This window comes from Balaenoptera borealis (assembly GCF_965194805.1).
Source record: "Balaenoptera borealis genome assembly, chromosome: 5".
NCBI classification, from domain to species: Eukaryota; Metazoa; Chordata; class Mammalia; order Artiodactyla; family Balaenopteridae; genus Balaenoptera; species Balaenoptera borealis.
In genome coordinates this window covers 78,990,792-79,006,603 of record NC_138862.1, presented here as the reverse complement: position 1 = coordinate 79,006,603, position 15,812 = coordinate 78,990,792, and the positions used below count along the sequence as shown (strand labels likewise).

The window sequence follows — 15,812 nt, the reverse complement described above, 5'->3', positions numbered from 1 at the left end:
CTGGGTAATTTCATAGGCCTAAAGAGTGGGAGGAATAGTCTACCTTGGAGAAGGGGGGGGGATTTCCAGGAATTAGGGCACCACCCACTTTTTGGCCTTTTATGGTCAGCCTTGGAACTGTCATGGCACCTGCGGGTGTGTATTTAGCATGCTAATTATTTCAATGAGCGTAGAATGAGGCTCAAGGTCTACCGGAAGTTGAATCTTCTGCCATCTTGGACCTAGTAGGTTCTAACCAGTTTATGTCGTATCCCACTCTTAATGGTTGTGTCATTCTTTAAAGGGCTGTGCCCTGCCCCCTTCCTTCCTGTCTCACTAGGAGTGCGGGCTGGGACAGCCCAGGCTACATGCGCTGGTTGGAAGAACCCAGCAGAAGCAGAGACAGTCAAAAAGGTTTTCAAGTTAGAGAGGTGATTTTCCAGGATCCAAGAGCAGTGCTTCCATTTGTGCCAACGACTGAATAACAAGCAGGGTGTGCCTCCGCTGTTTCCAGCAAAGGCGCAGAAAGAGGGTTCTAGCATCCTGGAGGATTGGGGTCACTGTCTGAGGCTCAGGCTGAGCTGCCGTGCGGGGAGAGTGGAGGTACCCACTCTGGGCAGGTGCCGCCTAAGTCCACATCTTAGTCCTGATCTCCCTGTGTCTGGGGGTGGTTCCCATTAATGGCTCTTCAGCACCTCCAACGCTGGCTGTGCCTATCAAACTCTTTTACTTCATTCCCAAACTCGTCCTCCTTTTGCTGCTTTGCAATCTCTGCTCACAGTTCCATTCCCGTCAGCCAGTCTCCCAGGCAGAAACTTGAGGGTTCTTGCTGGGTTCTTCTCCCGTCTCCTCACATGTTGATTCCTTTCAATCATTCTGCAGCCTTGTCTTTGATCTTTTCATTCCTACTAGGGCTGCCCTGGTCAGACCCCCATCCCTTTTTCCACGGATTACTTTAGCAGCCTTCTAATTATCTTTCACTCTCCAGTTTCTCTTTCCACCAATCAATCCTTCAGAAAGCTTCTTGAGCCACTTTTTTTTTTTAATTAATTAATTAATTAATGTATTTATTTATTTATTTATGGCTGTGTTGGGTCTTCGTTTCTGTGCGAGGGCTTTCTCTAGTTGCGGCGAGTGGGGGCCACTCTTCATCGCGGTGCGCGGGCCTCTCACTATCGCGGCCTCTCTTGTTGGGAGCACAGGCTTCAGATGCGCAGGCTCAGTAGTTGTGGCTCATGGGCCTAGTTGCTCTGCGGCATGTGGGATCTTCCCAGACCAGGGCTCGAACCCGTGTCCCCTGCATTGGCAGGCATATTCTCAACCACTGCCACACCAGGAAAGCCCCGGGCCACTTTTTTAAGTTCTAGCTCTGGTACTTTTATTTCTCTGCCTCAAAAATCACTGATGGTTCCCCCTGCCATTCCTTAGTGTGTCATTTGTGGGGAAGACAGGTCTGCTCCTGGGGACCATTTCAGTCACCCTTATTATCTGCATTTTTCCCTTTCTTTGCTTCTGGTCAGGCTACTGTATCCTCCTGGAATTCTCTTCTCCTAAATCTCTCTTTGTCAGAATCTTTTTCAAGGTCCTGCTCAAATCTGGAAGTGATGTTCTGACAATGAATAGGACTTAGCAGAGAGTATCAACAGAGAAATGGGTGTGGGAGGACACTGCAGCAGGAAGGAAAGAGCCTTGCCAGCCCCTAAGGTCGGAATTGACTACTCCTTCTCCTCTGTGTTCACAGAGCCCTTGGCACCTTGGTGATCACACTATTGACACCCACTCTGTATTAGAGAGCACTGCCCAGTTTTATGTCATCCACTAGACCGAGGATTCTGTTTGGGTAAGGACTGTGTGTTACTCATTTCATTCAACAATTCACTGGTCAGACGAGTATTTCTGCACACCTGGTATATAGGTACCAGAGGCAGAGGTAGGCACCAGACACACAGTGGTGAGTGAGGTATCCCAGTGCTTCTTACAGAGATCCAGTCACTATATCTCCAGGACTTGGCAGAGCACTGATCACACAGTACAGACTCAGGAAAAATGTGGAACTGAGCGTCCAGGAATATGTGCTTGTGTGATAACAAGATGAGTTTGACTTCCCATTGAAACTACTTATTACAAACGCCCCTGAACAGTCTTTGCTCCTCAGGGTCATTGTGGAGACCAAGGCACCTCTCATGGAACATCCTGCAGAGATGGCACGGGCATGCACCCAGCCCTCCATTCCAGTCTCCTGGACGCTTGGGCACAAACATCCCCCTTCGATAGCAGACCTGCTGCCAGTTTCAAGTCGTTTGACCGTGTTCTAGTTTGAGCTAATTTTGCAAGTCAAATTGCTTAAGAGTGAATATGAAATCTTTGACTGAAGCCCAAATATATAAATACCCATCACATTTCCTTCCTCCCCAATTTTGCAATCATCCCCAAAAGCTGTTCATGTTATCCAGCGTAATTAGTTATTTATACACCCTCATGTGGTTCATTGTTCTGAATTAAATTGTCTGGTATACAGAATTTCTCTTGCAAGGCTTGTTTTTGCCATTTTACTGCTTTCTGGAAGCTGTTTGTAAATATGTCCTTGTGGAACCCTTCGGGATACTTGTGAGCATGCCTACGACTGTGGAGGGGAATAAGCCAGGGCATGAAAGCAAACACGCCCTCTGAGGTCTCACACTGTGCCCTGCTTTCGAACACAAAAGTCACCAAGAATTATTTTTCCTTTCTTTGAAGACCCAGGGGTATTAGAATGAACACAAAAATAGTCACAGAGAGGTAGAAGTGGAAATCAACTTGGAGACCTAGCCACTAGATTCTAGTGACTCCATTTTGCCCAAGAGGAAGCCAGTTCCCAGAAAGGAGAAGTGAAAGGGACCGGCCCACAGCCTCTTGTGGGTTAGTGGTAGAGCCAAGCCCAAACCCTCTTCAGCTGACTCACATATGCTCTTTCTACTAAACCACTGAGTGTATTAGTACAGGAGTGCCTCGGGCACCTCTGGGCCTGTTATGCTTTGGCCCTGAACTAGATGGCCCTCAACTGCTAAGTTCTGGGCCCTTGTGTCTGTATTTTATAGCTCTTTTGTCTCCTCCCAAATGGCTTGGCAGCCAGCTATTACTGATGAGTGTTGCCCATCGGGAAGCAATTCTGTTTTTCTCTTCTGTCATGCTGTGATCAGAGACTCCAGATGGTCCATCAATTTTATGTAAAATGAGACTCATTTCTGAGTGAGGGTCTGAAGGTCCCTGTTTCGTGGGAGACATCCAGAAGGTTTACAACCCAGGATGTAGTCCATCTTGGTGAATGTTTCATGTGCACTTGAAAAGGATGTGTATTCTGCTCTTGTTGGGCAGAGTGTTCTGTAAATGTCAGTCAGATGCAGTGGTTGATGGGGGTGCTCTGTTCTTCATATCCTTGCTGGGTTTCCATCCATGAATTCTAGTTTGTGAAGTTTGTAACATTAGCTTTGATGGTCCAGAAGTCTCTTTAGATTTTCTTTCCATATCAGAGGACAACATCTTGGTTCTTATCTTAAAATGGGACTTTCTGGCCAGCCAGGTTAGGGATCAACAGCTGGGCACTTCTGGAATAGTTGGCCAGATAGTATGATTTGAAGAATCCTGAAGTCTTCCTCCTAACACACATATATGGACTGTCAGTGTGCAAACCTACCACGAACTTCTTCTATGAATCTCATTGGATTAAGACCTATTGTCTTACCTGAGAAATATCACATCAGCTAACCAAGATCATAACTTTTAAAACTCATTCTCTTCCTATGTTATTATTCATGAAATCCCCAGATTTTCTACAGTGATTACATATTAATACAACTTATTAGATTTTAAATACGTTTATGCTCTATATTTTTATTTTAAATTATTAACTATGTAACCGTACCAAAAAGATATAACAGATGTCGTGTACTCACCATCAGAATTAACAGATGCTAACATTTTGCCATATTTGCTTCAGATCTCTTTTTTCGTAAAAGAAATTAAATGTAACACACATAGTTAAAGCCCCCACCTGCCATTTCCTCTTCCTCCCTCTTTCTTTCCCTCCTACTCTCTACCAAGGAAAACACTATTTGAATTTGGTAGGTATCATTCCCATGAATGTTTTCGTACTTTCACTCCAAACGATGTATCCACAAATAATATCATGGTTATTTATATAACCAAGACAATTTCATGGTTATTTATTAGATTTTATAATCAGAGGGGGAATAAAAGACTCATCTGTCATGTTCAGAAGCCCTAGGTCAATTTTATTTTTTAATTTTTTAAAATTAATTAATTTATTTTTGGCTGTGTTGGGTCTTTGTTGCTACGTGTGGGCTTTCTTTCATTGAGGTGAGCGGGCTTATTGCGGTGGCTTCTCTTGTTGCGGAGCACGGACTCCAGGCGGGCGGGCTTCAGTACTTGTGGCTCGCGGGCTCTGGAGTGCAGGCTCAGTAGTTGTGGTGCACGGGCTTAGTTGCTCCGCGGCATGTGGGATCTTCCCGGACCAGGGCTTGAACCCATGTCCTCTGCATTGGCAGGCGGATTCTCAACCACTGCGCCACCAGGGAAGCCCCCCTAGGCCTATTTTAATCCCCCCTAGGTCTATTTTAATCTCTATTGCTTCCAACTGGTTTTTGCTTTAATCCTGGTTTTTATGTTCTTTTTCTGGTGATCTTCCTACCCAGGTTTATTTCCTCCTAGCTAACATCTTGTCTGGCTTTTGCCAGAAATGGTAACTTGGACCTTGCTCCCATGATTTGGTCTTTGAAGCCGTGGTCTGTCTGCCTTTGGCTTTGCCCATCTCAAATCCCTGTACTCTGCCCCCCAGAGTATCTGTACTTGGATACTTGGTTGCCTGGTCTGTGAATGGCTGTAGCTCTGTTGCCAGACCTGAGTTGTCTGCTCAGCATTCCAGCACCAGTAGGCGGGTTCAGGTCCCACACTGCCTTACCTGTTCTGCTTAGATCTTCCATGTTTGGAACCCAACCCCTTGAGAGAACACATCAGGGGAAAGCTGAGACCGGGAGGGGGGAGGCTGATGAGTATGGTGATGACGACTGATAGTAGCTAACATTCTTGAGTAATATACTGTAATCAAAATGCTAAGACCTCAGGTGTAACATGTATTCAAGATGTGTTCAAAATAATGATAGCTGCTGTTTATAGAGCACCTACTGTATACATCAAGTACTGTTCTAGGCACTTTTAATCTCATTTATTCTTAAAAATATCCCATATTATACAGATGAGAAATCTGAAGCATAGAGAAGCAGTGTAGTACAATGGAAAAATCATGGGATTTAAAATAAGACAGACTAAGCTGGGTTCAAACTTGTACCGTCTTGGACCAGTTTCTTAACTTTTCTGAGTCTGACACAAGATCGGTGCCCAGCAATGATGGCTATTATTATTGTAGAAGGTCCGGCTTCTTGCCTAAGGTTACACAGCTAGTGTACAGTAGAACTGGGATTCAAACCCAGATCTGCTTCTTTCAAAGCTATCTTTATTTTCTTTTCAGGGAAATACGAATGTGATATATGTTATCATATGAATGTTACTTCATTAAAGGGGGTTTCATGGAGTATGGAAAGAGCACTCAACTTGAAATTTGTAGTCTTGGGTCCTGTTCTCCATCACAGATGAGCTGGATGATCTCGGAGAATTCATTGCCTCTCTCTTTTTCTTTGGTTTTCTCATTTATAACATAAAGGAGTTGAACCAAATAACCTCTAGGTTCTGTTTGTTCCACCTCCAGCCTTCTGTGCCTCTGATCAGGAATCATGGCACCAAATTGCCATCCCAAGAGAGAGGAAGAAAGGCAATGACATTGATATTTTAAAAAAGGCTGAAATAAGAGAGTAGGCAAAGTTTCTATCAGCCAGATGCTTGTCCCAAATCCTTAACAACTGAAACCAGTTGGATTTCTTTTCTGCTTCCCAACTTGAGCTGGGAAGGGATCCAGGTCATAGAGGGGTAGAGAAGACAACAAACCAGTTGACCACACTCATAGCTTTCTTGGGTAATTTCTTTTCTTCTCTCTTTCTTTCCTCCCTTCCTCTTCTTTTTTACTTTTTTAGAAAGCAAGGACTAAAAATAGAAGATGCTAATTAAGGTAACTAGGTAAGAGATGGAGAGTTACAGGAGGAATTTTATATCTGCTCCAGGTTTCTTCTTTTCCCTTTTTTCCCAGTTCTTTCTGATCTTATTTTCTAAAAATAGACCTATCTGAAGGATTGTGAAATAAGTCCGGCTCTCCTGTTTAGTGAATTTTTAACCCTGGGGACACCTGTTTGCTGAAGCAAAAGGTAGGAAAAACCTTGGAGAATCCTTTGACTGCTTTTGGACCACGTGGGTGGTGCTTTTGGCCTTGGAATCAAGGGAGCATACATTTGCTCAGTGAGTCTTTATTGAGCTCCTACTGTGTGTCAGTCACCATGGCAGACACTGGGGATAAATAAGAAAAGAAAGACTCTTACTCTCATCACTCAGGGAGCTTACATGTCAAAATAAAGAACGAAACACAAAAGTAAATATACAATTATGAAATCTGAGAGGTGCTATGAAGGTGCTATGAAACCACCCCAGTTCCTGCCATTTCAGCTCTGGCCCTGCAAAAGCATTCCTCCATTCTGTCTGCACTTCTGCTACATGGGATTCTTCAGTCTGACCATGAATCATCATCCCTAGACTGTCCCCGGCACATCGTTCCTCCATGTCATCAGTGAGGATCACAGGGCCCTCTTGGGCTCCCTGGGACTCTGCTTCCTGGCCTCCTAGCTTACCTCCCCGGCCCTCCTCTGTCAGGCTCTGTTCTCTGAACATGGACGTGCTTGCAGTTCTCCAATTACCCGCTTTCTATTCCTGCTTTGGGCCTTTGCTCTTTCTGATCCCTTTACTAGGAAAGTCTTTCTCTCACCTCTGTCCTCACTTGTCCAAATCCTGCTCATTCATCCAGGTTCCGTTTATGCACCTGTATCCTTGCTGCAGCCATTCCTGAACTCCTCTTTCTGCCTCAGTGTATCTGCTTGCCTTCCTTCCCTGATGTCTCATGGCATTCGCTTTATTGTGCTAGGCAGAGCGCTCATCACCCTCTGCCTGGTGTGAGATAGTTATATATAGTTATACCCATCCTAGGCCTTACCTGCTTATCTGCACCTTGAACACATGGATATTATTTATCTCTGAATCTCAAATAAGAGGTGCAGGTGACACACAATATGTGTTGAATCAGTGCCCCAATAATACTGTTGATAATGAAGCACGTGAACAGTCCTATATAGTTTTACAAAGAGAGTTCATATATATTGATATTATCTAAGTTAATCCTCAGAACAATCCTGTGTGAGAGGAGCTATTACAATCTCATTTTATAGATGAGGAAATAATAATAGTTATTATGATTACTAGGTGCTGACACTCTGCTAGGCAATATGCTAGGGACTTTCCATATATTAGATCCGTATATTAGATCTAATTCCAATAAAAAGGACAGCCATGTGTACTGAGCACTTACTCTGTGCCAAGCACTATTTCCAGCCCTCTACATCTATCAGCTCATTTAATTCATGCAAGAGGTACTCTTATCATCCTCATCTTATACATGAGGACATTAAGGCATGTGGAGGTTAAAAAACGTACCCATAGCTGAATGTGGGTTCCAAACTAGGTAGTGATTGTAGAGACAACCATTCACATAGGATCAGCACTGCCAGTACTGCTCGGTTAGACCTCTATGAAGTATAATCATGCCTATTTTACAGATGAGAAAACTGAGAACTAGAGATTAGAGTTGTATGATATTCTCAATATCGTACAACTGATCAGGGCAGAGCCTGGTCTTGTACATGCAAAGCTCATGTTCTTGAACCACTCATCTGTGTTGTCAGAGACACATGACAATGGCCAGCCTAGGTATATACAAATTTCCTCAGCCATGTGAAAGTTTTATGATTCTTTAACATCTGTGGGTCTGTTCTGCTCAGTGCGTTGGGCTGGACCCTGTGTATGTTGGGCAGGGTGGGGACTTACAAAGACTAAGATACAGTACCTTGCTTCCAAGAGGCAAATACAAAACAATTAAAATATCCTGCACACCTATTCCCTCTCTCTTTTTTTTTCAGCGTGGTACTTGTTGCTGCACCTTTATGCATCCATCTGGTGGACATCTTGAGGGCACCGGGGAGACACAGGCAAAGAGTTATGTCCAGAGTGGTCAGCAAAGGTAAGGGGCTAGGATAAGTCCCAGAGTGAGTGAGGCTGGCCTTTTTTTTGGAGTCAGGAGCAGTGAGTAGGCTTGGAGACTTCTGGCCTTAGGGAAAGCAGCAGCTGTTTGTGTCCAGTTTCATGCCATGGCCTAGGATGGAGGCAAGAATACTGGGGCAGTGACCCAAGACTATGGGGAGGGGAGGCCAGTGGTCACGCTGGAGATGCCCAGGTCAGTTTGAGCGACCCCTCTTTATGACTAGGTGGATCCTTGCTCCCCCTTGCAGACCACAGCACGAGTACTGGACACACCCCAGGACAGGGGTGGGAGTCCGGGATTTGGCTCCCAACTTGGCCACTCATCAGCAGATGATTGTGAGCAGGTCACTTCCCCCTCCGACACGCCATTTCTACAGGGACTCTGTGAAATGGACGTACGACTTTCTACTGTGCTTGTGTGGCCTGGGTTAGGTCATGATGTTCGTGAGAGCATTCGGCCCACTGTGGGTGTTAGGGGCACATGAGACGCTGAGGAAGACACGTCTAGGTTTTGCCGCCTCTGGAATTCGTCGCGACGTGGTTATGCCGCGGGTATGCTGACAGAGGGCACATCAGGCTGACTCCCACAAACCTGACAGGAAGATGGGCATGGTTTCCACGTTACCCAGTTTCCAGGCCTGGAAGTACTAAACCTACCAGTGAGAATCAGCTGGCACTAGCAAGTTTTCTGTGTGGGAGCGGGTGGAGGTGCGGGGCAGGATGGGGGAGGAGCTGACCCGGGAAAGGAGGGGGAAGGATGGATGTCCGTAGGAAGGATCCATGCCTGGAAATGAATGTCACTGAAGTGAACTCTGCTCAGGTTCCAACCTGGTAAGGGAAAGGGAGAGGCCGTCAGGCGACCGGGCTGTCTCGGCTCTGCACTGACTCATCCTGTGCCCTGGGTACATCCCAGCTTCTCTCCCAGCCTCAGTTTCTCCATCCGTGAAACAAGATGCTACTTTCCCACAGCTTGAAAAGGCCTAAGGTTCTTGTTATTCACGGGGAGTTTTCGAAGGATGGGTGAAAGAGACAGGAAAAGCCGCCCCCCCAACCCCACTCCCCAGTCTCTGTCCCAGACCCCGGGGCCCAGGCCTCTTAAAACCAATTCTGGAAGCACTTCCTGGAGGTGGTGGGGGAGAGCCAGAGGATTTGTGCACGTCGGTGAGCGTGCGTGCGTGACAGAGGGCTTTTAAATGAATCACTGTATCTAGCGGGGCAGCACCTGCTCCTCAGCCTCCAAAGGCAGCGCGAGCAACACGATCATTCAAAAGCTGCCGCTTTCCATTCACGTCTATAATTAGCTCGCGGGCTGCGGCCACAGCTGGCGCTGCAGGGAGAAGGGCTTCGGGGCGGGGCCTATCCCCTTAGGCCCTCCCCTTATCATTCCGCTCCCCGCCCTCCGCGCCCGGAGTCCCTGGCGGCCCCCACCCCGCCGCCGTCCCGGGTCGGGGGCTTGGCTCTCGGCCGCAGGATTCCTTCACTTATTGCCCGGACCCCGGGGCCCTCCGCACCCTCACCTTGGGGCTGCGTGTCCAGGAGAGCTATATTTAGGCTGGCATCCCCCTTCCCCCGCCCCGCCGCTCCGGCGTCCCGCCCTCCCCGCTCCCGCCCGCTCCCCCGCCCTCCCCGCCGCCCCTCCCAGCCACCTCTCCCTCTTTGTCGCATTACATAGTAATCTGAGATGCATTGGATGAGCTCCAGGGAACAGAATGTACTTGGCAGAGACGCGGGGCTTGATGTCTGCAAAATGTCGGAAACGCAGCCAAGAGCTGCTAACTGGGTCATTAACCTCCAAAAGCAAAGCGAGGTCTGTAGGCCCGCTTTGCCTCCCTTCATCTCGCCAATAAAAGTGCCTCAGTGTGAGGGGAAGAAAAAGCCCAAGGTTGGCTGCTTTGATTTCTAGGCACCAAAGGCAGGCCTGGCCCCTCCTCCTGGCCCGGGCTCTCCGGCCGCCCCTGCGCCGCGTCCCAGTGTACAAGTGGCCTTTGAAAGGCCGGGCCACCCCGCGGGGCCAAGCTCGCGCCTCTGGGAAGACGTTACCCGGCAGCCCTTCCCTACCGCACGGCCTCGGGCCCATTTTATTGGGTCCAGGAAGAAAAATGGGACTGGGGTGGGAAAGGATTAAGGGAGAAGCTTTTAGGTCCATCCCAGACCCCACGACTAGAGGGAAAGGGTTTGCCATCTCTCTTCTGCGACGCTCCCTCTTCCTCCTTCCCTCCTCCCACTCGGCCTCCTCTTCCTCTTTCCCCTCCTCTCTCGTCTCCTTTCTGTGAGCAGGCTGTGGGGTGGCCGCCTGCATACATGGCCTGGCTCCAGGAGACTTGAGCTCTGTCACTTGCTGCGTGACCTTGGATGAGTCACCCATTTCTCTGCTCCTTCATTCCCTTATATGTCAATTGTTGGCCACAATAACACCTTCCTGACCTATCTCGCACAATTGTGAGGCTCAAATGTGAATGTCACTTACAAACTGCAAAGCTCTGCTTAAGTGTCACAGATACACAGATGTTCTCTCTGTCTCTCTTGACTCCTCTGAAAGCCGCAAGGTCCAAACTTCTTCTGGACTTGTGTGTACTCCTGAAAAATAGGAATATAAGTAGTCTCACCAAGAAGCTTCAAAGGTTTGAATACTCCCAAGGGAAAAGCCCTTAAAATCCACCCCCCTCAAGCTGTCTAGCCCTGTTGGATTGCCAAACAGACACTTCCCCCTAACGTCCAAACCCACTTCTCCAGCGGCTGGATGGCGAGAGAAAGTGCTTGGTACTGAAACCAGAAGAGGTCGAGCAGTTCCTCAAATGATGAGACACCCTTACGTAGTGGAGGGAAGACAGTTGGCCTGGTGACAACGGCAGCAGCCTATGCCCTGTGAGTCTGGACATCTGCGTGTGTCTCACCCCAAGTCCAAGACCGGGAAAGCTGATTTATGCAACTCCACTTAGGACAGGAGGAGAGCTCGCCCCTGGGGGTGTTCACAAAATTAAAACCAAGTCCAACCGGGCATCAGCATTCTTCCTGTCCCATCCCTGACTGGGTTCACTCCGCCCTCTACTGCAACCACAGCAGATCCACTCTGCCTCCTCACCATGTCCCATGGAGGCCCACGCTCCCCTGTCACTGGAGCTTGGCCAAAGCTTCTTTTTTACAGTCACTTGGAAGACTGACCCCTCATTACCACACATGCAGATCCTTTGCATCCCTCAAAACTCAGCTCAAATGACAACTCTTCTTTAGAAAGAGTCTAGAGATGTAATATCTTTCTTTCAACTCTTCTTGGGACTTTTTAATGCTGTCTCAGTATAACCAGCCATCTTTGTGCTTATTATATCCTTCTTATGGAGTAGACATTTCTCTATGAATAGGGACCCTTTGTTGTTGATCTCAACTCTGAAGGTTAAGGTGACCAAATATCCTGGTTTGCCTTCCTACTTTATGCCTGTTGCCCTAGTATAATTAATGGCTCCCTCTTTCACTCTGGAGTGCTCTGGTTTGGACGATAAATTCTGTGGTCACCTTACTTCGGGTCTCTATCCAAGTACCTGGCACATGAGTAGACTTAATAAATGTGTGAACTGTTGTGAAGAATATATAAGAGTTGTTTCTTACCCGATTCCCTGGGGGCTCTCAGGCCTACCTTTTTCTCCAGCCTGGAGGCATTTGGTTCTCTTCTTCTTCCCTCGGGAAGAACTACAGAAGGACTTAGTGCCACTTTCTTTTTGACAAGCCTTTCCAAGATTACAAATGTTCTGACCCAACTAGAAGTGGCTTACTCCAATTCTTCCCATGCTTCTCAGCCCCTCAATAGTCAGACAGCTGCCGGGTGTTGGAAATATGTATCAAACGCTAGAGAAGGTCACTCGGTCTGTGGGATGAAGCCCTCATTTCCAGCCTCAGCTGGATTTGTGGTCTTGCCCAATTTCTTTAACAGTCCCACTCTTCAGAACTACTTTCATTTATGTAGTTGCCTTAGGAGGTCACAACTTTGAAAGCTCAGAGCTGCTTTATTACAAAATATGTAGTTAACATTCGAGGTATGGCTCAGAGGGTAGGAAAGATATAGTCTCTTGCCCTTTTGCATCATAAGTTTTCTCAAAAGTCAGCCTGTTGGGCTGTTTGTTGACTTATTTTTAAAGACACCAAGCCTTTGGAAATAACAGCAGGCAAGATGCCTGGCTTTGAGAATGGAGAACCAGCGTCAGGAAGGCTGGGTCTTCTTTCTCCTTCTCCTCTGACTCACTGCTTTCTGGAGCATGAATCATATGCCCTTTCTCGGCATTGGGTCTCACTTCCTTCATCTCCCCTATAAAATGGGTGTATTTGCCACTCCTACCACACAGGAGGGGGCTGAGGCTCTACCTTGGTAATTGTACAAAAAAGTACGATTAAAAGTAAAAATGTCCTGTCAGTGTATTTTGGACTCTCTGGAGGGGCACACATGGAGGGTATGTGAAGCCATTTTAGGATGCTGCTTTAGTTTCTAGAACACCTCAGTTCACTGAGAACGACCTCTCTGAAACTGGAAGTGGGCGGGAGAATCAGTCTCAAGATGGAGGTGGGAATGAGTCTGGGCTGTTTGAGTGGGAGTGAAAGTCATGGGAGCAATCAAGAAGGGGAACAGGGAGCTGGCAATAAAAAGCAAACAGGACTATTGTATGGAGGGCTTTAATGCTGGGTGGGGACATTTGCACTCTCTCCTGAGGGCCACGGGGGATCAGTGGAGGGGACTGAGTCGGGGCACGGCGCGATCTGCAGTGTGTTTTAGTGAGACACATCTGTCAGGTCGAGGGACAGACTCTGGAGCTGGCATCAGTCACATCCCAGTTTGGCCTTAAGCGAATGGCGGCTCCCCTCCATCTGAGCTTCTGTTTCCATCTCTGTAAAATAAATGGGTAAAATGGCCCTGAATAACTGGAACATGCTGTGATGCTACAGTAAAGACCATCAGGAAATAGCCCGTGTGTGTGTGTGTGTGTGTGTGTGAGGGGGGATGTGGTAACGGCTGTGTTAGACACTATGTCTGGCAGCCTTGGTCTTCAGGTAGGAAGCCTGAGCAGCCTTAAGAGCTTAAGCAGGTCTGGAGGACTCCCTGTGTGTCCAGAACCTGGAGATCTTTCTTCAGGTCCCAACACAGCACATCTGGATTTAAGGCCTGGTCAGCAACCTCTGTCTAGACTTGTCTGCTGCCTACTTCCCAGTCGGGCTGAGACAGCTGCTGTTTGAGAAGGCTGAACTGAGGTTCATGCTAACCGGCTGCCCCTCAAGATGCTTCGGATCTCGCCCGCTCCTGTGTTAGGTTTCCAGGAAGGCTTGTACCATCCAGGACTACATCGTTCGGGGCCTCAGAACTCTGCCTTTAAAATACGACTTGACAATATGCCTTGACGTTTACCCAGGTCCATTATAAGACTGGCACCTAGAAGATTCTCTATTATGAAGGTGCTATTGGGATATCGTCTGTTAAGTTATTTAATGGTCCTTATGTAAAGACCCACATAGAAAACCCTCGGTGAACTCATATAGTAAAGAAGAATATACTAAAAGTGGGGTTTTTTTGGGGTCATTTTGGGGTTTGCAATAGTTCCTTTAGGTTCAGGGATAATTGAATGTATGCTCCTGTCTTATAGTTGGATTTAAAAATACGTATGCTTTTTATTGTAAGCTTCCTCAAATTGTTTTCCACATAGGTTTATGTAAATAAGTGAATAAATAAATAAATGAGGGTTCAGCTGGATCTGAGTCATTGTGTGAAGTGGAGAAATAAGTCCCCTTATGACTGGTGAACTGACTGAAGCCCTCCTAACTTTAGTTGAAGCAAAATATCCAAAATATCAGAGCATCCCTAGTGAAAGCATCTTTCACTCAAACTATTTTCTTAGTGCTCCTTTGTTTGAGTTGCAGTTTTGTGTGAGAAGTTTTGAAGGGATTGTGATTTTCTGTAAGCAGTGCAAGGACCCAGTAATAATTGGAAGAAGAAAATCTAAATAATCCAGTGAGTTTACGGGATTAGCAGGTATATGGTTATATGGTGAAAGTGACATTTCACCCATAAGGGCTAAATAATCCAGGTTGATTCTATCAATTACTATGTTGTCTTGAGATCTGTGTCTGAGCGTTTATCAAATGATGGGGGAGAGCAGTTGAACTTTGAGGTCCCTTTTAGTACTCATGTTCTATTTGCCTACAAGTCTCTACATGAGTTGACTGATGGAGCTCCACAATCCACCTCAGAGTCTAAAAACCAGCTAAGAAACTGATGTTTTCTCCCTTACCTGTAGCCCCACACCACACCCCTACTGCTGGTGAATGAAGGGCATATCTGGAGGAGAGTGGCGATGTGGCTGACAGTTTGACACAAGTTCTTCTGTCCTGTGAAGGACATGTGTGTTCACTGAATAATGAGTGATTGAATGAATGGTCAGCTACCCTTTACCTGCCATACATGGATTCCCCCCAAATATTTTAAATTGTAATTCTAGGACGCTTGAAACCCGCACTCTGAATATAAAATGTGAAACGAATCTGACAGATTGTGTGATTCAACTCCTTCAGTTGATAGACGAAGAAAATGAGGCTTAAAGAGACTTACCCCAGGGACTTGGCCCAAGACACAGAGCCAAGAAGCCTCAGAGCCAGGGCTGGACCCCAGATCTGCACTATTCCTTGGTGCTTATTTTTTGCTACTAGCTGGGTTGCAATGGATAAATCTTCTGCTAGGCGACCCAGTTGCTAAGCTTTGATTGCATCATCCTTGGGCTCAAAAACCTTTGTGGATTTCTGCTACCCATTCCTAATTTAAGGTTCATTTTGTGTCATTATTTGGGCTCTGTCCATGATATCTGGCACCACTTAAAAAAATGTAGGCATTCCCTTGTGGGTGGTGAGGTAGGGAGAGGCAGACAGGTGATTTTGCTTAAGCTGCTTTGACTGTCTCTGACACATACCAAACCTGGTTAACCTTTTCCTGATTTCTCAGCTCTCAGCAGCTTTTCTGTGCAGTCACCTGGATGCCACATTTCTTAACTCATTTCCTATCTCTTAAGGATCAGTTAAGTCATTTTTCTTTCTTGGTAGTGGGAAGAGAGGTAGAACTGGAAAATGGGGTCTTCAGCAGTTTAACTGGACTTTGAGCAGAATTCTATATGACAAGGCAAGAAGGACCAACGATCTGTCTTTCAGGTCAGCGCAGAAGGCTCAGATAACACCAGCCAGCCCTTGTGTTGAAGGAGGTTGAGATTGTCCTCCCAGAGTTTCCCACCACTGTCCTTAATTCTGTTCCAAGAGTGCCCTCTGCTGGACCGGTGCAGGCCCCAGCAGTCTCAACCATCTTGGAAATGGGGCCAACAGGGACTCTGGAAGGATGAAAAAGGATTGGGATTTCCTTGAGAGATGGGTTCCCCTTCAGGGAAGCTCCGAACTCCCCCTATTTAAATACAAGCTCAGAATAAGATGGATCCATTTCACGAGGTTCTCTTGCCTCTCCATTTCTCATTCCCTCTATTTCAATTTCTTTCTTTTGTCTCATCCTGCTGATTAGTATTTGGGGAAAGAATCCACCGTGCTAATTCAGCCTAAAAGATCATCTTGGGGTG

The 15,812-nt window shown here is 46.8% G+C and overlaps 1 protein-coding gene across 1 annotated transcript in view; it reads left to right on the top strand.

Annotated features, from left to right (window-relative positions):
- Nucleotides 1-15,812, top strand: part of TPRG1 (tumor protein p63 regulated 1) — a 376,146-nt gene that overhangs the window by 21,352 nt on the left and 338,982 nt on the right. Inside the window, exon 2 of the mRNA XM_082393410.1 lies at nt 8,106-8,206. Coding sequence (XP_082249536.1) covers nt 8,106-8,206 — 101 coding nt within the window. The remainder of the gene's footprint in view (nt 1-8,105; nt 8,207-15,812) is intronic.